Source organism: Fukomys damarensis, unplaced genomic scaffold (assembly GCF_012274545.1).
Source record: "Fukomys damarensis isolate Sample0158 unplaced genomic scaffold, DMR_v1.0_HiC HiC_scaffold_1, whole genome shotgun sequence".
NCBI classification, from domain to species: domain Eukaryota; kingdom Metazoa; phylum Chordata; class Mammalia; order Rodentia; family Bathyergidae; genus Fukomys; species Fukomys damarensis.
In genome coordinates this window covers 12,660,698-12,684,741 of record NW_022900913.1, presented here as the reverse complement: position 1 = coordinate 12,684,741, position 24,044 = coordinate 12,660,698, and the positions used below count along the sequence as shown (strand labels likewise).

Below are 24,044 nucleotides of genomic sequence, written 5' to 3'. Positions count from 1 at the left end.
GGGGACGCCGGGCTTCAACTTCGGCCAGCCCTACCCGGAGGAGGATGAGGACGAGGGCTTCGAGGCGGATGACGATGCCTTCAAGGACTCGCCCAACCCCAGCGAGCACGGCCACTCGGACCAGCGCACAAGCGGCATCCGCACCAGCGACGACTCCTCCGAAGAGGACCCCTATGTGAACGAGGCTGCGGGGGCGCCCGAGGGCCCCACTCCCCCCACCGCGGGGGCCTGTGACGACCCGCACGAGGCCACCTACTGCACAGCAGTGTCACCTTCTCCAACTCCTACGGCAGCCAGTGGACCCCGGACTACCGCTGCTCTGTGGGCACCTGCAACAGCTCGGGCGCCCAGTCCTCGGTACGGGTCCGGGGAGCCCTGAACCAGGGCCTCAGCCCAGTGTGGTCGTGCTTGCCTGTGCCCAGCACCCCACAGAATCTGCGGCAGAGAAGTAGCCAGGAATTTAAGGCCAGGCTGGGATCCATCGCGAGACCTTGTCTCAAAAGGCAGGCGGGGCCCTAGGTCTCTTCCCAAACGCCCGCGTTTGCCTGTGCCACATCCATCTCCAAGCCCGGAACCGAGCTCAGCCCGAGGCCCGGGTAGCGCATTTTCAGGGGCCCCTTAGCTTCCTGGGTGCCCGGGGCAGCGGGATCTCACCTGGCAGTGGCTTGGCCCAGGCCCCACCGAGATATTGCTTGAGTTGCTTGTAAGGAAGGAAGCATGGGGGTTTAAACATGGTCTTCCCAGGATCTGCGTAGATTTATAGTTTACTTCTGCTTTTTCCCAGTGACCACCGGTTCCGTGCCATTTTAACTTTCTAAGGCTTGGTTAATATTTTTAGCATAGTAGTTTAAAGATTAAGTCTTGCATAGTTTAAAATTATACCTTTTCACAACAGTATCATTTTCAGAAGACTGGGTGAAAGTGTTTTTGATTTTTAGGTATTAGACTTACTATTTGGGTGTTTTTTTGTTTGGTTGGTTTTGTTTTTTGAGATAGGGTCTCTCTGTGGAGCTCAGGTTGGCTTCAAACGCCTGGCGACCGTCCTGCCTCAGCCTCCCGAGAGCTGGGGTTACAGGAGTGCACCCCGTGCCTGCCTTAAGCCTGGTATTTTGCTGCATTCCTGTGATCTCCACCCTAGTGGTATCGTGAGGTGTTGGCTCCGGGTCCGTTTCTCAGATTTTCCGCTGTGTGTTTTCTTGGCTTGCCGTCCGTCCTTTTGCTCAGTGTTGCCGTCCTGTCCTCCAGTTTGAAGACAGCGAAGAGGACTTTGACTCCAGGTTTGACACGGACGACGAGCTGTCCTACCGGCGTGATTCTGTGTACAGCTGCGTCACGCTGCCGTATTTCCACAGCTTCCTGTACATGAAGGGTAAGGTCTGCGGCCGGAGCGGCATGGCGCTGTGGGGCTGCGGAAATTCAGATTTGTTTTGCTTCGCTTTTTGAGACAGGGTCTTGCAGTGTAGTCCAGGCTGGCCTTGAACTCATGGTGATCCTCCTGCCTCAGCCTCCTGAGTGCTGAGATGACAGGCGTACACCACCACATCCAGCTCAGTAAGTTTGAACTGCAGCATCTTCAGGTTTTTTTCACTGCCCTCACATTAATAGAAGCTGTCTTCTAAGTTAGCTTTAAAACCCGTCATCCGTACTATGTGCCAGTGATTTATTACAGTTGTCTGATTAAAATTTTAAAAAGGATATTCCTACAATGTAAAACTATTGAAAGCATTGGACTTGGTTTGAGAAGGGAAGCAGTTTAGGATGTGTCTTACTAACAGCAGAAGTTCAGTACGTGCGGCATCATTTCACCTTTCATAGAGTCTAACGAAGTAGCGCCCCCACTTCCACACGGGTAACAGAAGGAAATGCAGTCGGTCTCCAGTGAAGCAGCGTTTTCCCACTGGGGTGAATGGCCGTGCCAGCCGAGAGCCGGAGCCCGCCTGGGCTGAGCCGCTGCGCACACGCGCTTCCTCTGGGTTTAAGAATCGCAGATCGAAGTCTCCCATCACAGCGATCACGACAAGTTTCCCAACAGTTCGGGGGGGGAGGCTAAACTGCAGCCAGGGCCTCTGTCTCCATGTCTGTCCCGGCCGGAGGCTTAGGTCAATAATCACTGCTGGGGTCTTTGAGGAAAAGTCCTAGCCCGGCCTGGTGGCTCACACCTGACCTTCCGCACCCGGGAAGCTGAGGCAGAAGGGTCCTGGGTGATTGTGAGTTCAAAGCCAACTGGAACTACACAGTAAGACCCTGGCTACAAAAAAGCTCTGTTAAACTTAGTTTACAATCTGTGAAAGGAAAGCACTGTGTGTGCTTACTTTACCCATGTTTAAATATCTTGATTTATTACTGGCTGATCAAAAAATCGTGTGGGCAATTTAGAGTAGATTATGTTCTTCAGTGCACTAATTAACAGATTTTTGAATGATAGAAGAAATACATCATTCAGGCATCTTTGGGGAATCTAGAAAACCAAAGTAAAAATTTTCTACTAGAAGGGAGCAGAAATTTTGTTTTAATCCTACTAAAGATAACATCTGGCCAGGCGTGGTGGTGCATACCTGTAGTCTCCAGCAGCACTTGGGAGGCTGAGGCTGGAGGATCACTGTGAGTTCTAGGCCAGCCTGCGCTATATAATGAGTTCAAGACCAGCCCAAACTGTATAGCAAGATCCTCTCTCAAAAAAATCAAACAAAAAACAAGATAACATCTGAGCCAGGCATGGCGTGACCTATAAGCTCAGTGCTCTGGGGGGCTAAGGCAGGAGGATCACAAGTTCACACCACCCTTGGCAACCTAGTGACTTAGAAATGGCTTTAACCTCTTTCGTGAGTCAGTGTCAGTTTGTTACTCGCACTGTGTCTGGGCATAGGAAGGGCTGCAGTCCCGGGTGACACCAGGCTGCTGAAATGTCCCATGTGTCCTGACAGCCCACATCCGTGCCTTGCACTGGGGGTCTCGGGTGTGTTTCAGCCTGGAGGGGGCAAGAGACGGCTGGAGATGAAGACGTGGTATGGCAGTCATCCAGCATGATTAACTTTTCCTAGCCAAGTGTGCTGTCATGCCAGCATTCAGGAGGCTGAGGCAGGAGGATGGCCACAGAATTCCAGGCCAGCCTGAGCAACACAATGAGACCCTGTGTTCAAAAAGAATAGAACAACAAAGAAACGAATGTGACTGACTCTCTCCACCTTCCCCCCCACCCGTCTCGGAAACAGGCGGCCTCATGAACTCCTGGAAGCGCCGGTGGTGCGTGCTCAAGGACGAGACCTTCCTGTGGTTCCGCTCCAAGCAGGAGGCCCTCAAGCAGGGCTGGCTGCACAAGAAGGGCGGCGGCTCGTCCACGCTGTCCCGGAGGAACTGGAAGAGGCGCTGGTTTGTGCTGCGGCAGGCCAAGCTCATGTACTTCGAGAACGACAGCGAGGAAAAGCTCAAGGGCACCGTGGAGATCCGATCAGCCAAGTATGTGGTGCTGGGTGCGGCCCGGGTCCCTCACGTCGGGCGCCTGTCCCTTGTCGGGTGAGGGTGGAGTGGTCTCAGAGGAGTTAACCAGGCTGGGGGGCGGTGCACACCGGCCATCCCAGCACTCGGGAGGCCGAGGCAGGGGGGTCACCATGAATTTGAGCAGCCTGGGCCACGTTGTGAGTTCAAGTCAGCCTAAACTTAGTGAGACCCTGGGAAAACAGAAGGAGCCCGCTGGACGAGTACCTCACCAGAAATGTATGTAAGAAAGGACAAGAATGAATTGGTTGAGGTCCCAGTAGAGAGATGAGCTGACGTGGGCACAGGCTGACGCGTGGAGGATTGCTTTGAAACGAATTGTCTTTTTTCCTGTGTTGTCTGTACCGGCCCTCCCACTCCCTGCAAGCCAAGGGGCAGAGCTGCTGTTTGAATCTACACAGCCCCTTTTCTGTCAGCCCCTTGGAGCCACCACTTTGGACTCTCAAGGGCCTTTGATTTTTGTTAAAAATTCTCTTTTCGGTACTCAAGGCAGCTGGCTTTCCTGGCACTGCGCCTAGCGTGCTGGGGGTTACCAGTAACCTGTTCCGCCCAACTCGAGCAGACCCAAGGATGTAGGGAAGGGAGAGGTCAGTGTAGCCCTGGAAGTCGTGAGGCTTCTCACCAGCCGGCGCCGGCAACTTAGGAAGGAGCTCACGGGGAAGCGGAAAGGGGAATGAGGGGTCCTGTGTGCTTGGGTTTTAGGGACAAATAGAAGTGCAGGCAGCAGTGCCAGGCTTCTCCAAACCCCACAGGTCCCACAGCCTGGGGGCTCCACTCCCCATGGTGTCCTCTCTCCTCCCTACGGATGGACCCACAGGTGCTCAGGGCGGGGAACACGCTGAACGTCCCAGAGCGCTGTCCAGTTGTCCCGTAGCCATGGTTTCCATACCCACAGATGCAGCTGCCTGGCTCGAAAACTTGAGAGAAAAGAATGGCGTCATTACTGGCCCTGTACAGCAGCCCCTTGCCCCTGTCGCCGCCCCTTCAAAAGTGCAGGGCGGCCGCTGTTTGCAGAGTGTGTGCGGGGGGCGGGGTAGGGTGGTGACACCGTGTGAGGCCTCAGGAGCGTTTGCGGAGGTCGTGTGGGAAAAGCTGAGGGCCAAGCGTCCTACTTTGAGGGCTCCTCAAACAGCCGTAGGTGCTGGTGTCCGAAGTGGACCTGGAGCCACAGTCAGCGCAGGTGGCCTCGTGTCCCTGAGCCAGCCTGCCACGTGCTGCCTAAGGGAGCCGCGTTCTCCAGGCACTTGGTCAGAATTGCCTCCAGTGATATTTGTGTCACACAGCAGGGCAGCAAGGTGAGGTTTCCAGGAAGACTGCCTTTTCATTTTGTATTTTGAGATGTTTAATTACAGAAAACGTCCGTTGGGGAAAGGGTGTACCTAACCCACAGACTCACTCCCCGCTTTCCAGGGCTGTACCCTGGACCAGTGCCTGCGCCCCCCAGCCTCCCTCAGGGGCTTCCTAACCTCACAAGATCTCCTAGGCCAGGATGGGAATGTCCTAGCATGTAACCCCATTATTCCATTTAAAAATAGTGGCCTCCTCCCACCATGAAACCTCAGTCACCCCAGTAGCCCATGGTGCCTGCTAAATGGGTAGGGTACTGTTCCTGAGGCCCTGGCTCTGATTTATAGTTTCCCAAAGGTATGGATAGGTTGGGAGTTTCACGATGGTGAGATTCACCCTCAGAATCTACAGTGTTTGTTCCTAGACCTTCTGGGCCCCTGGGTGTGGTAATCTGTGGATATTCAATTCTCTTGTATAAAAGGCCATCCTATTTGCACTTAAGTTATGTGAATCTTCCTGTACACTTTAAATATTTCTAGATTGCTTAGAATAGCTAATGTGATTTAAGGGTAGGTAATGAGGACATGCACTGTCACCACTCTTGTTTTGTATGGTTCTGGAAACATTAGCCAGAGCAATTAGATAAGAGAAAGAAATAAGAAGAAGGACAGGAAAGGAAGAAGTTCAGTTATTTGTGGCTGACATGATACTCCACATGGAAGACCCCCAAAAACACACTTTTAGATTTGATAACCAAATTCAGTGGCATAGCTGGATACAAAGTCAACAATAAAAATCAAGAGCCTTCCTGTATACAGACAGCAGACTTACTGAGAGAGGAACTGGAGAAACAACTCCTTTCACAATAGCATCCAAGAAAATGAGATACCGAGGAATCAACGTAATGATGGAAGTAAAAGACCTCTGCATTGAAAACTATAGTAGTCTGAGAAAGGAGATTGAAGAGGGTTTCAGAAAATGGAAATAATATCCCTTGTTCTTGGATTGGAAGAACCAATAGAGTCTATATGGCCATACTCCCAAAATTATTACACAGATTCAATCCAATCCCAATCAAAATCCCAACACATATCTCACAGAATTAGAAAAGACAATCCTAAAATTCACTTGGAACCAGAAGAGACCGAGAATAGCGAAGGTAATTTTGGGCAATGAGGCAAAGCAGGGGTGATCATGATCCCTGATTTTAAACTATACTATAAAGATACAATGATAAAAACAGCATGGTACTGCAAAGGAACAGACCTGAGGGTCAGTGGAACAGACTAGAGGATGCAGAAACAACTCCATACACACTCCACCACCTCATCTTTGATAAAGGAGACAAACACCCTCTCTGCAGGACAGATAGCCTCTTGAATAAATGGTGCTGGAAAAACTGATTTTCTGCATGCCAAAGATCGACATTAGACCCATATCTTTCACTATGCACTAAACTAAAATCGAAATGGATCAAAGATCTAAACACTAAGACAGAAACACTAAATCTGCTGGAAGAGAGAATAGGTAGAACACTTGAGGACATAGGAGAGGCAAAGACTTCATGAACAAAACCCAGACCACTTTGTTTGTTGAGACAGGGTCTCACTGTGTACCTGACGCTGGCCTTGAACTCAGGCGGACCCTCCTGCCTCGGCCTCCTGCGTGCTGGGATGACAGGCATGCACCACACGCTGGGTGAAGCCAGACTGTGTCCGTGAAGAGCAGCAGCTGCTCCCCAGATGGTGGCTTCCTGAGGCCTACAAAGAATCAACAACTGGGACCTCATCTTACTATTAGTAAAAAGCTTTTGCACAGCAAGAGAAAACCACCAATAGTGAAGAATAACCCACAGAGTGGCAAAAAAATTTTACCAGCTCTTCAGATAAAAGACTCAAAAAAATCAGACCTCCCCCCAAATTTAAAGACCGCGTGAAAAAATGGGCATCTGAAATAAAAAGACACTTAGAAACAGCAAATAAATGTATGGAAAAATGTTTGCCATCACTGGTCATTAGAGAGATGGAAATTAAAACAACACTGAGATTCCATCTCACCCCAGAAAGAATGGCTACTATCAAGAAATCAGCCAGTAACAAACACTGGCAGGGCTGTGGGGAGAAAGGAACCCTTCTCCATTGTTGGAGGGAGTGCAGACTGGTGCAGCCACTGTGGAAATCAATACGGAGATATCTCAAAAAACTATGATTACAGATTCCATTTGACCTAGCTATACCTTTTCTTGGTATCTTCCCAAAAGAATTAAAAGCATCATACACCACAGTGATATATGCACACCCATGTTTATAGCAGCACAGTTTGTAATAGCTAAAACTTGGAAACAGCCCAAATGCCTGTCAAGTGGATAAAGAAGATACAGGTTTTTTTTTAATATGGTGAAATACTACTCTGCCATTTATAACTAAATGGATGGACCCTAAGACCATACCCCTAAGTGAAATAAATCGTATGCACATTTAAATACTGCAGTGTTAGCCAAGCGTGGTGGTGCACGCCTCTAATCCCAGCACTCAGGAGGCTGTGAATTCCAGACCAGCCTGGGCTACACAGTGAGTTCCAGGTCAGCCTCAACCACATGGTGAGACCCTGTCTCAAAGAACCTTAAAAAAGGAAAAAATAATACTGCATTGTTTCTCTGGTGTGAGAAACTAAAAGTAGAAATAAGGACCGAGAATGTACCATGGATGTTGGGAAATGGGAAGAAGGTGTTCACAGGAGAAGGGGAATGGGAAAAAGGAAGGGAGGGACCTGAAATGGAAAAAGTGGAAACAGCTTTTGTACATGAGGAGGGGAGGGGGCTTGAGGGAGGAATGGGATAAAATAAAATTTGTTAATTACAAAACTAAAATACATGGTAGGTAAATGGTCATACTTACTGTTTCAAGCATGATAACCCGAAAAGTCTGCATGTATCCGATACAGATGATGCCGCTTTGCTGAGTGCTTTCCATTTGCTGCTGATTGAATCTGCACATAAGGGACCTATGGATACAGGGAGCTGGCTGTGTTCATTTGTGGACTGGAACATTTCTTGGGTTTTGTTTGTTTGTTGAGACAGGGTCTCACTGTGTACCTGAGGCTGGCCTTGAACTCAGGCGGACCCTCCTGCCTCGGCCTCCTGCATGCTGGGATGACAGGCATGCACCACACGCTGGGTGAAGCCAGACTGTGTCCGTGAAGAGCAGCAGCTGCTCCCCAGATGGTGGCTTCCTGAGGCCCTGTTCGTGCAGGAAAGGCTCATAGCTGGCACAGTTCAGCTTTTTCACTTTATTTATTGCTCCCTGTCTCTCTGTGATGCCTGGATTTGAACACGCGGTGCTTTACGACCGTCGCAGCTCTTCTGAGGGGGCTCCCGTCAGGCCCCCTGCGCCCGGAGAAGCCTCTCTGCCCGTCTTTTCCGTGCAACCCTGGCGGTGCACAGCAGCGTCTTTCTTTCTGGGAGGACCCGATGTTCCTCTTCTGTAGGATTCAGGCTCTGTCCGCAGAACCTCCCTGGTGACCGTTGGAATTGTGACTTTGAGGTTCAGACTTGGGGGCCGGTCAGTTTCCCTGGGGACATCTTCCCTCACCGGCCGGGTGGGGGCCTCTCTCCTTCCCCATCACAGGCTTCCAAAGGTCTTCTCTTTGCGATGTTTTATCTTGTTGCGTTCACTCTAATGACCAGCTGTACGTCTCTTCCAAGCAGTGAGGCTGATCGCTCGTCACTGTAAAGCGTGTGACTGTCAGAAGTCCCACTGCCTCAGGGGTCACAGGGAGCTGGCTGTATCCCCAGGTCCCTTCCTCAGGTTGAGCTCTGTGGGCTCTGACCCTGACCCCTGCGTGCGTCCTACCCTGACTGTGTTAACCTCCAGGTGTTTGTTTCAGATGCTGCTTAGGAAACATCGGGGCAAGAACCAGGTGATGTGGAGTCCCCCACGCCCTGCCATCCCGTGGCCCCTGATGGGCTGCGTGTGGTCACAGCAGGGTGGGTGCCGCAGGCCCAGCCAAGGCCCAAGCTGTGGTAGAAGCCGCTGTTTGATGCTGTGGCTTCAACAGAGTCTTGGCCTGGGAATTGTTAGGTAAAATAGCAGAAAACCAGGGCCAGACCAGGACCATAACATGCCTTTATTATGGGGAGGATCTGCCGCACTGTGGTTGAACAAGGGAGAAAAAGCAACAGGGCAGAACAGGCAGCTTCTTTTATAGGCCTGGGGTGGGATTAGCCTGATCTGGGGGGACTTGAGTGAGGGAGTATTAAAGAGATTGGCGGAGCCTGTGACGTCATGGGGGGGAGGCTTGTGACATCACTAGCTGCTAGGAGGTAGCAAGTGTCAGGTTACTCTTTTGGCGGGAGAAGAGGCATGGTGGGAAGAAGCAGCCTGTTCTTTGTCGGGAGAAGCCACGTTTTAACATGGAGGCTGCTGTTCCATGTGGCGGCCACCTTAAGGCAAGGGAAATCTAACTTTCATAAGGAGCAGAAATGCACCCGGCCCGTGGTGTCCAAAATGAAGGTGCAGACCTGGCCAGGCCTTCTTGCTGAGTTATCCCCACTAAGTCTCCAGCACGTGAGCTTTGGGGACACGTTCAGACCGTAGCTGCCGTGTTGAACCGGCAGAGAACCCGGCTGAGCAGGGCTGCTTTTGGGGTTCCCTTCCATGGCAGGTGAGAAATCTGAGGCAGCCCCTCTCCTGGGTGCATAGGAGCCGGGCTCCCCCAGTGGCCGCAAGAGTCTACACTGATTCTAAAAGGAAAAGAAGAAAAGAAAAGCTGGGCAGAGCTGTGTTGGTGCCAGCTGACCCTCGGCTTCCCGTCCGTGATCTTACTTACCTGTAGACGGCCACAGTCAGCAAATGTGAAACAGATTTCATGTTTTGAGAGAGACGACATCTCTGTAACTTGGATTATATTGCTGATTGCTGCAGCCAACCTCTGACGGAGCTTACTTTAGAAAGTAAGCTTCCTCAGAGGTGTGTACAGCTTGGTCAGTGCTGGCCAGAAGGGTCCGTGCTCCAGTTTTGAGCGCTGCCCTGACTTTCGGGCATGAGTCCTGGTCACAGAATGGACACCATAGGAAGTCTGCATGCCGTCACCTGCAGGAGGTGGAGCGTGGCTCAGCTGCAGAATGTGGGTTTGCAGAGCCCTGGGTTCCAACCTCAACACCAAAAATACAAAACCCCCTCAGCCTCCCTTGTTAGGTCTGCGTGAGACAGAAGTGGGTTTCACAGTTAGCCTTAGGTCGGCCCTGAAGACATCTCAGTATGTGCCAGCTTCAGAATCAGACACACGTCTGGTCTCGGGCGTTTTGGGTGAGGGACGCTAAGCCGTGTGGGAAAGAGGCACGGTTTCTGTGGGCTTCCGCGCTGCCTGCACCTCCCAGCATCTCCTGGGGTATCGGGACCCCTCGTGGGTGAGTGGGGACCACGTTGCACGACTGCTTCTGAACTATAAGTGAACTCCGTCATTTCATACATTGCTGTTCTCGGGTGTTATGAGATCCTGCGGCCCCCGTTTCCAACTGTCGCCCTCATCTCTTTGCAGAGAGATCGTGGACAACACCAGCAAGGAGAACGGGATCGACATTGTCTCGGCTGACAGGACCTTCCACCTGATCGCCGAGTCGCCCGAAGATGCCAGGTGAGGGCTGGCCCTGCGCCCTGAGAGAGTTTCGCTGACCCCAGTGGGGTTTTCTCTGAGAACTGAGTCAAGAGAAGCGTGTCCCATCCTCTGGGATTCCTTCCTGGGTGGCAGTGTGGGTGCCACTGAGGCTCAGCATTTCTGGCCCTTAGAGTCACCACCACGTGTGTGGGCTGAGCTCAGGGTCCACCTTTGAGAAGGCTCTGAGCCTTGAAAGTGCACAGCTCACATTTACAGACTGCTCTGAAGAGGGGTGGCGTTAACTGGCGGCCACGTGAATGAGGATGTGGAAGCATTCGGTGGCTCCTAAGCCTCTGCATGTTGGCGCGCACAGAGAAGATGAACTAACGTAGTGTTCGGGCAGATACGTCACGTGTACTGGCTCATGTAGCCCTCACAGGGTCCCACTGGGTCGCCATGGTTGCTGCCATTGCTCGCACCAGAGGAGGAGGCAGGTACAGAGAAGGGGCCGTGTCGTCTGTGAGGCAAGCTCATTCTGTTGCGTGGAGCGTGGAGCTTCCCACATTTCTCAAGGAGTTGACATGTTTGGCCCAGACGGGGAAAGCAGTGTCCCCACTGGCTAAACCACACCGCCCGACTCCTAACCTCCGGTACCCGTGCTGGAGTTCTTAGGGCCTGAAGCACTGTCTCGGTTATTTTTCTCATCACTACCACAAAACACCTGACTTACACAACTTCAAGGAGGAGAGGTTGATTTTGGCTCACAGTCTGCAGAGGTTTCAGCCCATAGTGGGCTGGCTCCGGGGCAGGGCAGCACAGCACAGGGGCCTGGCCCAGGAGAGCTGCTCACAGCATGGGGGACAGGAAGCCGGGAGGGAGGGAGCTAGACCTCTTCAGGCCGCGCCCCCGGTGCCCCGCCTCTTCCCACCAAATCCCACTTCCTAACTAATCCAGTCACCTTTGCAGAAGCTCATGAGGCTCTAGGGACGTCTGGATCTGAACCATGACGGCCACAAGGGTCAGGGGAACTGATGCTTGCTCTTTAGCCATTCGGTGGCTGACACACGCAGGGATGGGGTCCCTTCCCTTCCTGCGGGTCTGTGGGGTAAGGTCGGTGACCATCCTGCTCCGAGGTGACATCCAGCGGCTTATATCCGGCCCTGAGCCCTGAGCTGTGGTGAGTTCTCCGGACCTCTCCACCTTGGAGTGTTTCAAAGGCTGTGCAACACCAGGGTGGCAGCACTGAGAGTAAAGACACCAGAAAGTCATTCTTCCCACGAGAACAGACCAAACCCCTGGGTGGACTCAGAAATTACAACACAAAGTACACAAACCAGCAACCCTGAAATTACGGCCCCCTCGTTCCGTCTGGTTTTCCGCCGTCCCAAGAGAGCCCACAGCTTCTCAGCTGAATTACAGGCCAGGCTGGCAGCCGCCCTGCTGTACCGTGAGGAACCTGCTACATTCAGCCGTTCGGAATCTTTCAGCCAAGGGCTTTTCCCCCAGCCAGTGGAACACATGTTTGAAATTTCCTTGTCGGATTCCAAGCTGTACCTTGATTCAGAGGGGGACTTAAAGGGTAGCTCTACAGATTGAAGTGCGGCACATTGGGTTTTATTCCTTTGTGTCTGTGGTTCCGTGTGGCATAACATAGACCTTAACTTTGTGTGTTTTGCAAGGTTTGATTTAGTAGTTTGGTGTTTTGTACTGGGGATAGAACCCAGGGCCTTTGGATGGAGCTGTAACCCCAGAGTTTTTTTATTTCTTATTTTGAGACGGGATCTCACCAAGTTGCCTTGTTACCCTCCTGCCTGGTTCTTTTCCTCACACGACTCACATTTCTAGTTAATCAGGACTTGTGCTAGATTTTTCTGGAATTGACCCAATTTACTTTATTACTTGGTTTGATGAAGCTGGAAGTGAGAACTGAGTTGCGTTTTCTGAACAAAATCATTTTCTGTTTTGAACTTGAAGTGAAGTTTTTGATCCCCACTCACCCGTGTAGAGCTCCCGCCAGACAGCTGGAAACTCCCTTGTGGGAGGAGGAGAAAGCAGATCTCCAGCAGTGGCTCTGGGTGGTGGTACTTGTACAGTTTCAGCCTTCTCACCTTGAAACTTTTTTTAAATTTATTTTTGTTTGTTTGTTTGTTTATTTTGGTACCGGGGATCGAACTCAGGCCCTTGCACTTGTTAGGCAGGCAGCAGAACCACTGAGCTAAATCCCCAGCCTTGAAACTTATTTTTAAAGACGAGAAGGCACCTGGATGTCCTCCGTAGTAAAATAATATTTGGTAACCATCCTGGATAGAAGTATTTTGAGTAAAAGTGAAGATTTATTACTAGCTATCACTTTTTTAAGAGACTCATCATCTTCGACCCCTGAAGGACTGTGGGAATGGAGGGAAGGTCTGCCCTTGCCCTTTGTTCTGTTGGTTTGCGTTTTGGTTGTTTTGTTTTGAGACAGGGTCTCACTGTGTAGTTCAGGGTGGCCTAGAACTTGCTGTGATCCTCCTGCCTCAGCCTCCCTGAGTGCTAGGCTCTTGACTTCAGTTTGGAACATGTGGTGTCTAGGGTACTCTGATTGCTCTTCCTAACATAGGAATCCCACATTTGCTCCAAATGCAGAGCACAGTTCTTGGAGATGTTGCGCTCTTGTGGTGGGGGCACCTGGTTCTGCCAGCCCACTCGGGGCCGCCCCTCACCGTGCCCTCTGTCCACAGCCAGTGGTTCAGCGTGCTGAGCCAGGTGCATGCGTCCACCGACCAGGAGATCCGGGAGATGCAGGACGAGCAGGCCAACCCGCAGAACGCCGTGGTGAGCGCGGGCGCCGGCCCCGAGCTGTGGGAGGGTGGTCGGCAGCTTTTCTCTTAAAAGTGTAGTAATGAACGAGAAAACAGGGTCATTGGGGTAAAAATCCTACTTTGGGAAAACAGTAGTGATAGATGCTTGGAAGTAGCAGTGCCTTCACGTTCTCCCACCTCAGACTTTGCAAAGAACAGCAGAGGAATTTCCACGCTCCTGACATCGAGGAAGTGTGGGCCACTTGTGCTGCAGCAGGCCGGGTGGGTTCTGAATGGTGTTCTGTCTGCCTTTGTTCCACACACGGAAACGAAGGCATCAAATCCTATTCGAGAAATAAAGCTTTATTTCCTCCTAAGAAAAACGCGGCAGTAAAAGCGTAAAACTTAACGGAAAGCCATAGCATCAGATGGAAAACTGGCGCTGTTGGAAAAAGTTCATAAACCACTCTGCTCGCCCAGGAGCCGTTCGAGAACAGACAGAAGAACGTGTTCCTGGTACTTCAAGGAACAGACTGCAGGTGCTGCCTGGTCTCGAGTCTGTCTGTGTTCAGTGAGCGAAGGGCAGCTTTCTAGGAACTGTAATTTCACGGTCTTGGCTAAAAGAGACGGAGCCTTTGGCTTCGCTTGTTTAGGGAGCTACAGTCTAGGGCGCTGCTCTGAAGGCAACCCGTTTGGTGCTTCTCACTCTGCTTTTTGCTCCTCCACAGGGCACACTGGATGTGGGGCTGATCGATTCCGTGTGTGCCTCTGACAACCCCGACAGGTACGTCTGATGTGGCTCTCAACACAACTGGTTTAAGAGTCAGGTGTGGTGATACGCCTGTGATCCCAGAGCTCGGGAGGCTGAGGCAGGAGAATCTCAGCAAGTTCAAGACCAGCTTGAACTACATAGTGAGACTTGTCTCAAGAAAAACCAAAGTGACTTAGGCACCTGCATGTGGCCACAGGTCTCTCGGTGGCTGCCCTGGGCTCTGAGATCGTGTGTTTAGTCTTCCTACCTAGTACCCAGTTTTACAGCACTTGGAAGGGAGGGAGTCTTCCCCTGTGGCTGCCATCAGACAGTGGAAACCATTGAGAGGGTGTATTTGGAACAACAGCAAGGTCAGAGGAAGGGCCTTTGTTTGGACAGAGACACAGACAGGTAGATGGTGTCCCAGCATGGGGAGGCTGTAGCTGCTCTCGCTGAATTTAATGCTGGATTTGAAAAGGAATTTGATCATAATGTCTATGTAGGGTGTGAATAATCAAACCCCAGACATTCCCTCCCCTCACATTTCTGCTTTTTCACTTTTGTTCTCTGACAACAAATCCACTTTGAAGTTTTTATTGTCTGTCTTTGCTGCTTGTAAACTGTTTCTGGCAGACTTTCAGGAAAACTGCTCTAGGGGGATTTTAAAAAAAGAATTAAGATGTGATAGGTACATACACCAACTACCCACAGTAATGACAATCATTATGTACTGCAAACACGAACTAATAAGAATGTAGAAGAGGACAAAGTCCTCGCTGACATGAGGCCGGGACGTCAGCCGTACCCACATTGCCCAGTGACATTCCAGGGCAGTGATTCGGTCAGATCTTTAAAAACGGACAAATAGGCTTCAAGGAGTCTTTCTGTGTGCAGCTCTTCACCTCACTGTTAAATGACTCGGTCACTTCTGTCGTTGCTAAAATAAAATACCTGACACCCAGAATTGAAGGATGAGAGGTTTATTTCAGCTCACAGTTTGTTGAGGCTTCGGTCCATAGTTCGCTGGCTCTGAGGCAGGGCAGCCTGGCAGAGGAGCAAACAGGCAGTGGCAGCAGCAGCAGCAAGAAGCCCGCTTTCTCTGTCCCTTTATGTTCCATCCAGGCCACCAGCCTGTTCATTAACGCCACCCACTCGGGGTGGGGCTTCCTTTATCACAGCCCTCATCCCAGCATCACACCCATAATCCAGCCACCTGTGACCACATGAAACTTTGGGGGGCATCTAGATATATGCCACTAACAGTAAATAAATATTCTACCTGTGAGAAACTGATCAGAGAGAAAGGAAAAGAGGGGTGGGTTGCTCTAGGACCAGAGAGAATTAAAATTGACTTCTGCCCTTTGATAGCAAGTGAGTCTGAGTGAGTTAAAATTGACAGCAAAAAACATCATCTGACTGGCAAAAAGATACCTGTATCGCTGTCGCCCTTCATCGACCATGGCTCTTCTGAACTGAAAATCCCTTGTTTTCTGTGGTCCATCTGGACCATCTCCTGCTGCACTTTTATCTTTGCATTATACCCAAATCTGTAATACCTGCATGTGATCAGAGCCCAGGTTTTTATTGTAGCACTTGAGTTTCTCCCTTAGTGGAGGCACACACCTGTATTTTCAGCACTCAGGAGGCTGAGACAGGAGGATTGCCATTAATTCAAAGTTACCTGAACTGTATAGTAAAACATTGTCTCAGAAAAAACCAACAGTTCCTTTCTTACCCAAACTACCTTTCTGCACCCACAGTCTGCAGCAGACCAGGCATGTTGATAGTCTGTGCTTAGAACTTTGCATCTTACTCAGATCTTGCTCTCTTCAAGTGCAGCCATTCTCCTTTCTGAAATATAGAAAAAAAAATTTTTTTAAGAGGACTCTGCTTCTACCCTTTTGCATTGATTTCCCTGCCCACTGAAGTCCAGTTAAACTTTTTTTTTCTTTTTTTTTTTTTTTTTTTTCTTTTTTTTTTTTTTTTTTTTCTTTTTTTTTTTTTTTTTTTTCTTTTTTTTTTTTTTTTTTTTCTTTTTTTTTTTTTTTTTTTTCTTTTTTTTTTTTTTTTTTTTCTTTTTTTTTTTTTTTTTTTTCTTTTTTTTTTTTTTTTTTTTCTTTTTTTTTTTTTTTTTTTTCTTTTTTTTTTTTTTTTTTTTCTTTTTTTTTTTTTTTTTTTTCTTTTTTTTTTTTTTTTTTGGTTTTTTTGAGACAGGATCTCACTATGTAGTTGAGACTGACCTGGAACTCACTATGTAGCCCAGGCTGGTCTCGAACTCACAGCGATCCTCCTGCCTCAGCTTCCCAAGCGCTGGGATGACAGGTGTGCACCACCACACCCAGCCAGTTAAACTTCTTTTTCTTGAACTGGGATAGCACTTCACTGTAGGACTCAGTTGAAAATTTTAGAGACAGAATGCACACTCCGTAGATTGATTAGAAGAATTAGTGGGGCACAGCCTGGGAGAGGTTCAGAGCTTTGCCAGACCAAAAGAGCCAGGGTGACTGTAAATTTCCACTGTCACTTTCTCCCTGGCTGGGAAATGTACCTTGTTAGCTTGCTCCAAAAACACAGACCAAAGTGGCGTTGTGTCCCGGGCATAGCACAATGTAAAAGATGTTCCACTCTACTGACTGAGCGTCTGCTCATGTTGGAGTTTGCTATTTCACTCCCAACCCACAGAAACATCATCCCAGGCAACAGCCAGAGTCAGGAAGAAGTTGACTTTGGAGAAACAACAACAAAAACACCTTTTCCCCCTCGGTCACCTTATTTAGCCTTCCTGGACATTTGGATTACCTCCGGAAAGCTTTGCATGGAAAAAGGTCCCTCCTGGGGCCTTCTGAACGAAGCATTTCAAGGTTAACCATGCAGGAAATAAATCCTGCAGGCATGAGCAGGTCTGCCTTCGTGTCCAGCGCAGGCAGCACCCGTCCCCGTGGCCCTAGCCAGGGAAAGGGCGTTTCGCTCCGCCCCCAGGCAGATGGAGACGCTATCCGCTCAGCTCAGAGGCTGTGCATCCTTCCCGCCCTGTCCTGTCCCTCAGGCCCAACTCATTCGTGATCATCACGGCCAACCGCGTGCTGCACTGCAACGCCGACGCCCCAGAGGAGATGCACCACTGGATCACGCTGCTGCAGCGCTGCAAGGGCGATGCGCGTGTGGAGGGCCAGGAGTTCATCGTGCGAGGTGTGCACCGCGCACCTGCCCCCTAGCGCTGTTCCTATGCCAGCTCGTGTTGCAGTTTTTAAAAATAACGAACCACCCTTGCTGTTTTCCGGCAAGTAGGTTGTGTTTGTATAATGCAATCTGTTATAGCAACTGTGGCCTGGGACCTGGGGTCTTTCGTTTGCTTTGCTTTGCTGAGCTGGGGCTGCAGCCCAGGGCCCCGAAAGTCAGGCAAGCGCCTCCCACGGAGCAGTCCCCCCAGCCCCTCTTTGTGGTTTTCAGTCTCACCTGAGCCCTCCTTTCCAGGATGGCTGCACAAAGAGGTAAAGAACAGTCCCAAAATGTCTTCGCTGAAACTGAAGAAGCGCTGGTTCGTCCTGACCCACAACTCCCTGGATTACTACAAGAGCTCGGAGAAGAACTCCCTGAAGCTGGGCACACTGGTTCTCAATAGCCTCTGCTCGGTCGTGCCCCCGGACGAGAAGATCTTCAAAGAGACAGGTAACCAACCAGGAGGGCTGCAGGCTCAGCTTGCTCTGGGCACAGGCGGCAGCTCCCCACCCAGCCAGGAAGCAGCGCTTTTACACCACGTGCCTCTACAAAGGTAAACCCTGACTGTGAACTTCGCCTCCTATGGTACATAAAAAACAGGCACGAAAACATTGAAGTGGTTTTGTTTTTGTTTTTGTGTTTTGAGATAGGGTCTCACTGTGTAGCTCCCAAGGGCCCCAAGTTCACAGCCACCCTTCTGCCTCAGCCTCCCAAGTGCTGGGCATTACAGGCACGTGCCACCATGCCTGGTGTGGTCTTTTTTAATTATTAATTATTTGTGGTATTTTTAAAGTGTTTCTGGAAGATTGACTGCTTATTTTGGTTTTTGTCTGTAGTTGTGGTTTTGTGCTGTTTTTGCCACGGTCACTCCATGCACGTCAGATCTGGGAAGTGTCACGATGTTTGTGTGAACACACAGACTGCTTCGCCCAGTGTTTGCGGCTTGAGAGGCCAAAGGAGGACAGGACGGTGCAGGCAGGGAGTGGGAGGAAAGTCAGAATCTGAGCGCTGTTTCCACGCTTGTTCCAGAAATGTGTCCCTAGCAGGAGACATTAGCCTGCCCCTGCCCTCCCTGACAGCAAATGTCACCACTTAGGTCTTTAATTCTGGGTTTCTTGTCTAAATGTCTGTCGTCACCTCTCTGCTGGAAACTCCACAGTGCAAGGGATACCGTGGCTTTTGGGTTGGGCACAGCCCTAGAGGGTGCGGCATCTGTTGGGTTAAAAGACGATTCACTGAGCTCGGGGGCTGGGGTCCGAGAGGACAGAGCTGCTCACAATGCTGGATTTCTGGGACTGGGGCCAGGGCATCACCCCAGCGTCAGCGTCAGTGTGCTCCTGCTGCCTGTCCCTTCAGGCTACTGGAACATCACCGTGTATGGGCGCAAGCACTGCTACCGACTCTACACCAAGCTGCTCAACGAGGCCACCAGGTGGACCAGCGCCATTCAGAATGTGACTGACGCCAAGGCCCCGATAGACACCCCGACCCAGCAGCTGATCCAGGACATCAAGGTGAGACGGGGCCAGAGGGACCTCGGCGTCAGGCCAGCTCGGTGTCCACAGATGTGAGATTTTAAACGAAACTTACACCAAAAACGTTTGGCCTCCGAGAAGGTATTAGGTGTGGCTGCCAAGGAAACCTGGTTGTTGGGCTCTCGGTGGTCTGCAGGCTGTGCGGTCACAGGGAGGAGCCCAGCCGGGCTAGGGATGACCTGCTCATCCCAGCTTCCACCTCAGCTCTGGTTGGGGACCCAGTAATCCCATTCTCACCGCAGTGTCTAGGGCACTCAAGTGGATTCACAAAGAGCCCGATAGAACATTCTGGAACATTCAGGGTCCCTGTCAGTCACTGCAAATGTCCAGGGGCCACAAGTCTCTGGATTAATAGTGATCGCGTTAGGTTGTAATTTCCGGCCTCCAAGTTTAATTGCTCGGTCATTGTCATTTGAAGGAACCAATGATCACTTGGCAGCCACCAGCAAGGGCTTTTACACTCATTTCCCAGGATGGGAGGGGGAGACCTGGGCCTTTCTGGTTGCGTTGTTCACAGAGCTGTCAGTCCGATGCGGGACCCAGTCAGCGATGACGGAAAAGATGCTAAAACAATGGCAAGTCAGGTGTTGTGCAAAGGTTTGGTGGATCCCAGGGTGCCAGATAAAAATAGGCTCACTCTTAGCCTTAAAAAAAAAAAGTTGTTTTTTTTTTGAGAAAGAAATTTTAAAAAATCTATCACCCCTACTTTCCCTTCAAAGCTGTACCGCATCTATTTTTATATAGATAATTATGAATCCAGACATTCAAAGGATAAATATAATTTTCCAGATGTACAATGATGCTCGCTCCTTATGAAGTCAGACAGATTGCCCTAATTAGGTCCACAGAACACTTTGAAAGTCATTTAAAATTTTTTTCTGGCTTCCCATTGGGTGTTACTGAAAAAGTTCCGTAGTGGAAATGAGCATGAAGGAATGATTCATGGCCTGTTCTCCAGCTTTTCTGTTTAGTCAAAGCTCTGGAAGTAACTTGGCCTTTTCCAGGGCCGGCAGCATGAGGAGGAAGAGTCCCTATGAACATACAACAAATAGTGCTTTAGGTACAAGAGAAAATACAGAAGAACTAGCAAAATGTACGTTTGAAATGAATTATTGGTAGCATGATGAATGGCCATATCCCTAGAAGGGAAGTTCCAGTGTTTTATTTTGTTTTGTTTTTTGGACCGGGGATCAAACTCAGGACCTTGGGCTTGTGAGGCAGGCAGCAGCACCACTGAACTAAATCCCCGGCCAAAGTTCCAGTGTTTTTAAGTGCTCTATATATGGAATCTCCAAGGAATGGGTTTAATAACACCTGAAACAGAATGAGCTGGCTTTTTGTTTGTTTTTTATTCGTATGAACAGCTTTAATGTAACGTGGAATGCAAAAGATTAGAACCATTAGTAAAGTATCTTAATTCCTCAACTTTAAAAAATAATTAAATACAACAGGACAGTGACCAGAAAAATAGGACCATTATAATCGTATTAAAATAGAAAAGCTACCATGAACATTTTCAGGATATGACAAATACAGTGCCAAACATTTTTAAATATTCTCCAGAATTTTGTAATATTCCATGTTTCACAAAAACATTAACCCAAAGAAAGGCTTCAGTACCCATTAAGACAAAAGGTAAAAGTACATATGCCAAGAGTTGCTAAAATACCTTAGTTTTGATCTTTATAATCGGCCTTTGGTAATTCTAACACATGAATATTCCATGGATAATACAGGCAGTACTTCATGTAGAACTACATAGACTTTTGGTGAGGAAAACATCTGTTTTACTCTGGATTCTGTCAATTCCATAATTTTCATTTCCTCTTTAAAAGGCTGATCAAGTTGTCCTCCGATACTAGGTGAGCAAACGTTAGAGAACTGTATTTAATCCAGCTTCCTATGTGAGAAATGACACCAAGTAGAATGAGCCGTTTTGAGAAGCTGCGAGTTGTCTTGAAACACAGCCTGCGTTCGTCTCTGTCTTTACTGACACTGGAAACAGATGAGTGGGTAAACTGGCATTTACACACCAGGGAACATCAGCCTGCCACAAAGAAGGGTACGCCCGAGTCATGTAGGAACATGGGTGCATCTTGAGACCATAATGTGAGTGTAATAAATCCAACACACAAGCTAAAGTATCTCACACAAGAGAAACCCAAATAGAAATAAAGAGCAAAGCGAAAGACACAAGTGGAAAGCAGGGAGATAGGTCTTGTGCAGACGGGAAGGGGGCCGAGAGATGAAGGGGAGGGGAAGGGGCTGTGAAAAGGACTACGCTGCATGTGTAGACGCACCAGCTCCCTCTGCTGGGTGTAATCATTCACTGTGTGCCAGACATGTTCTCATGAAAATAACAGTGAAAAACGTGTATCCCACCGCCCGTCAGGCTGATCGTGGAGGTCAGAGGTGTTGGAAAACACCGGCGTGGGAAGGTTCCGCGGGCGGTGCGCGCCCTCCCACCTGTAACAACCCTGTGCTTGCAGGAGAACTGCCTGAATGCTGACGTGGTGGAGCAGATCTACAAGCGGAACCCGATCCTGCGCCACACCCACCACCCGCTGCACTCGCCGCTGCTGCCGCTGCCCTATGGGGACATAAACCTCAACCGTGAGTCCTGGGCCGGCCGGGCTGGGCTGCTCCAGGGCTGGGGCTTTGGAGCATGGTTTCAGTGATGCAAGGACTGTTTGCAGTTAAAAAAAAAAAAAAAAAGAATGCTCAGAGATGGCAGCACCCCCGTAGATGCAGAGTGGCCTTGGATGTTGCCCACCTGAGCCTCCATCCCACTGCGAGAGGCAGTGCTTTGGGGCAGAGGACTCTCCCGACTGCCTCTGTCACTCTTCTTGCTGCTGGGACGAAATACCTGGAACCCACACCCCAAGGTGGGAGCGCATGATCTTTGGCTCAGTCTGCCGAGGTTGCAGTCCATATTGGGCTGGCTGTGTGGGTGGGGACAGGAAGCAGGGAGGGAAGGGAGGAGCCAGGGGGAGATAAACCCTCCCAGGACATACCCCCAGTGGCCCACCTCTTCCGGTCCAGACCCTGCCTCCTAACAGCAAGCCAGCTATGAGCTTTTATGAGTCATGTCTTGGAAGCCTACCCTATGAGCAAGTAAGGCTTTGGCAGGAGGTCCAGCTCTAAACCGTAACACCAGCTATAGGCTCGTAGGAGTCCTGGACACATTTAGGAGAGGCTAGGCTGAGCTGTGACAGTGGGTAGGTGAGAAGCTTTTTTTGCTTTATTGATTTATTTTTGGTGCATTAATAGGGATTGAACTCAGGACCTCACATATGCTAGGCAAGCATTCTAGCATTTATCTCTGAGCTATAGTCACATGCCTGATTTGTTTCTTTCTTTTTTTTTTTTTTTTTTTTTTTTTTTTTTTTTTTTTTTTTTTTTTGTACCAGGGATTGAACTCAGGACCTTGCACTTGGCAAGGCAGGCACTGAAACCATTGTGCTCCGGCCCTATTTTCTTTTTTGATACAGTGTCTTACAGTGTAGTTCAGCCTGGCCTTGATTTCAATACATAGCCCAGGCTGGTGTCAAACTCCCAGTGATCCTCCTGCCTTGGCCTTGTGAGTGCTGGCATTACTGCCCAGATTTGATGCATTTTTTACTTCATGATTATTTTCACATTAGATTTACTTTATCGGGATGTTGCCCTATCTTAAATTAAGGAGTATCTCTATCAGATAAACAGATCATAAAACAATTTTGCATGCTAGGTATGGAACCCATTCAGCCATAAGTTAGCCTTTAAATGAGCATTTTATGTACTAAAACGTCCAGTTATACACTGAACACGTTGGTGCTTGCTTGTCTGTAATCTCGGTGCCCTGTGAGGCTGAGACAGGAGGATGATTCCAAGTTTAAACGCAGCCTAGAGTAGTGAGACCCTGTCTCAAAATTTAAAAATTTTTTAAGTAAATTTTAAAAAAGGGCTGGGGATGTAGCTTAGTGCACAGGCCCTGGATTCAATCCCTAGGATTAAAAAACAAGTTGAGTTCTGCAACAAAACAGTGTAAGCCACTGTTTCCCTGCTCTGTGTCACCGGCCTGTGAGGACCACGGTGGGTGCTGTTGGGAGGAGACTGCTGTCCCCGACTCCACCTGGGGAGGCATCTCTCTGCCCCGGTGACCCGGTGCTTCTTCCCTAGTGCTCAAGGACAAGGGCTACACCACTCTGCAGGACGAGGCCATCAAGATCTTCAACTCGCTGCAGCAGCTGGAGTCCGTGTCCGACCCGGTGCCCATCATCCAGGGCATCCTGCAGACGGGCCATGACCTGCGGCCGCTGCGGGACGAGCTGTACTGCCAGCTCATCAAGCAGACCACGCAGGTGCCGCAGCCGGGCAGTGCCGGCAACCTGTGCAGCTGGCAGATCCTCGCCTGCCTGGGCTGCACCTTCCTGCCCAGCCGCGGGATCCTCAAGTACCTCAAGTTCCACCTGAAAAGGTGACGGCGCGGAAGGCCCGCCAGGCTGTCCACAGGGAGCTGACCTAGCTGGGCAGGGCAGGGTGGCCTTGGGGAACAGCACTTCCCGTGTGGTATTGGCACTTCCGGCGTGGTATCTGCACTTCCGGTGTGGTGTCGGCACTTCCGGCGCGGTGTCCCGCAGGTGTAGGCTGTGAAGTGCATTGAGTGAGCGCTACTCTCTACACCGAGGAATCCCAGCTTGGGGTTGTTACACATCAGATGGATGCAGACAGATTGTTTTTGTTTGTTTGTTTTTTTAATATTTATGGGGTTTTTTTCTTTCACTTCTTAATATTTATGTATTGGATTTTTTGAATCAGGGTCTCCGGTGTCACAGTGCATTTCAAGCTGGTCATGAACTCACTTAAGGGGCCCAGGCTGGCCTTGGCCCTGAGGTGTTCCTCCTGCCTCAGCCTCCTAAGTGCTGGGATAACAGGAGTGTACCACCACGTCTGGCTTAAGACTTTTATCTCATTTTACTGTTTGGGTTTTTTGTTTTCTACTTTTTTTGTTAGAAAATGTTTACTTTTTTGTGTGTGTAAATTTTTTTTCTTTATTTTTTAGTAAATGTTTAGTTTTTAAAATAAATATTAGCCGGGCATGGTGGTGCACGCCTGTAATCCCAGCATTCGGGAGGCTGAGGCAGGAGGATTGCTGTGAGTTCGAGACCAGCCTGGGCTACATAGTGAGTTCCAAGTCAGTCTCGATTACATAGTGAGACCCTGTTTTTAAAAAAAAATAAAATAAAAACAAAATAAAATAAATCTTACTGTCTGCCAGAGGTTTCCAACATGATATCTAATATCCTGGCATCGTTTTTAGAGTGTTTATAGTTTGTAGAATGGTTACCATAGGCAGATTCGTGTATTATTTCTCATCATACTTAGTTTTGTGAGAGTCAG

The 24,044-nt window shown here is 49.6% G+C and overlaps 1 protein-coding gene across 1 annotated transcript in view; it reads left to right on the top strand.

The window, feature by feature from the left end:
• Myo10 (myosin X) overlaps positions 1-24,044 on the top strand; it is a 175,131-nt gene that overhangs the window by 144,878 nt on the left and 6,209 nt on the right. Inside the window, 13 exon segments of the mRNA XM_033757638.1 lie at positions 1-2; positions 5-257; positions 260-357; positions 1,246-1,369; positions 3,213-3,456; positions 10,321-10,416; positions 13,098-13,191; positions 13,886-13,941; positions 16,955-17,097; positions 17,383-17,577; positions 18,484-18,641; positions 21,152-21,275; positions 22,824-23,121. The exon segment at positions 1-2 is cut by the window's left edge and continues 376 nt beyond it. Of these exon segments, the coding sequence (XP_033613529.1) occupies positions 1-2; positions 5-257; positions 260-357; positions 1,246-1,369; positions 3,213-3,456; positions 10,321-10,416; positions 13,098-13,191; positions 13,886-13,941; positions 16,955-17,097; positions 17,383-17,577; positions 18,484-18,641; positions 21,152-21,275; positions 22,824-23,121 (1,885 nt within the window).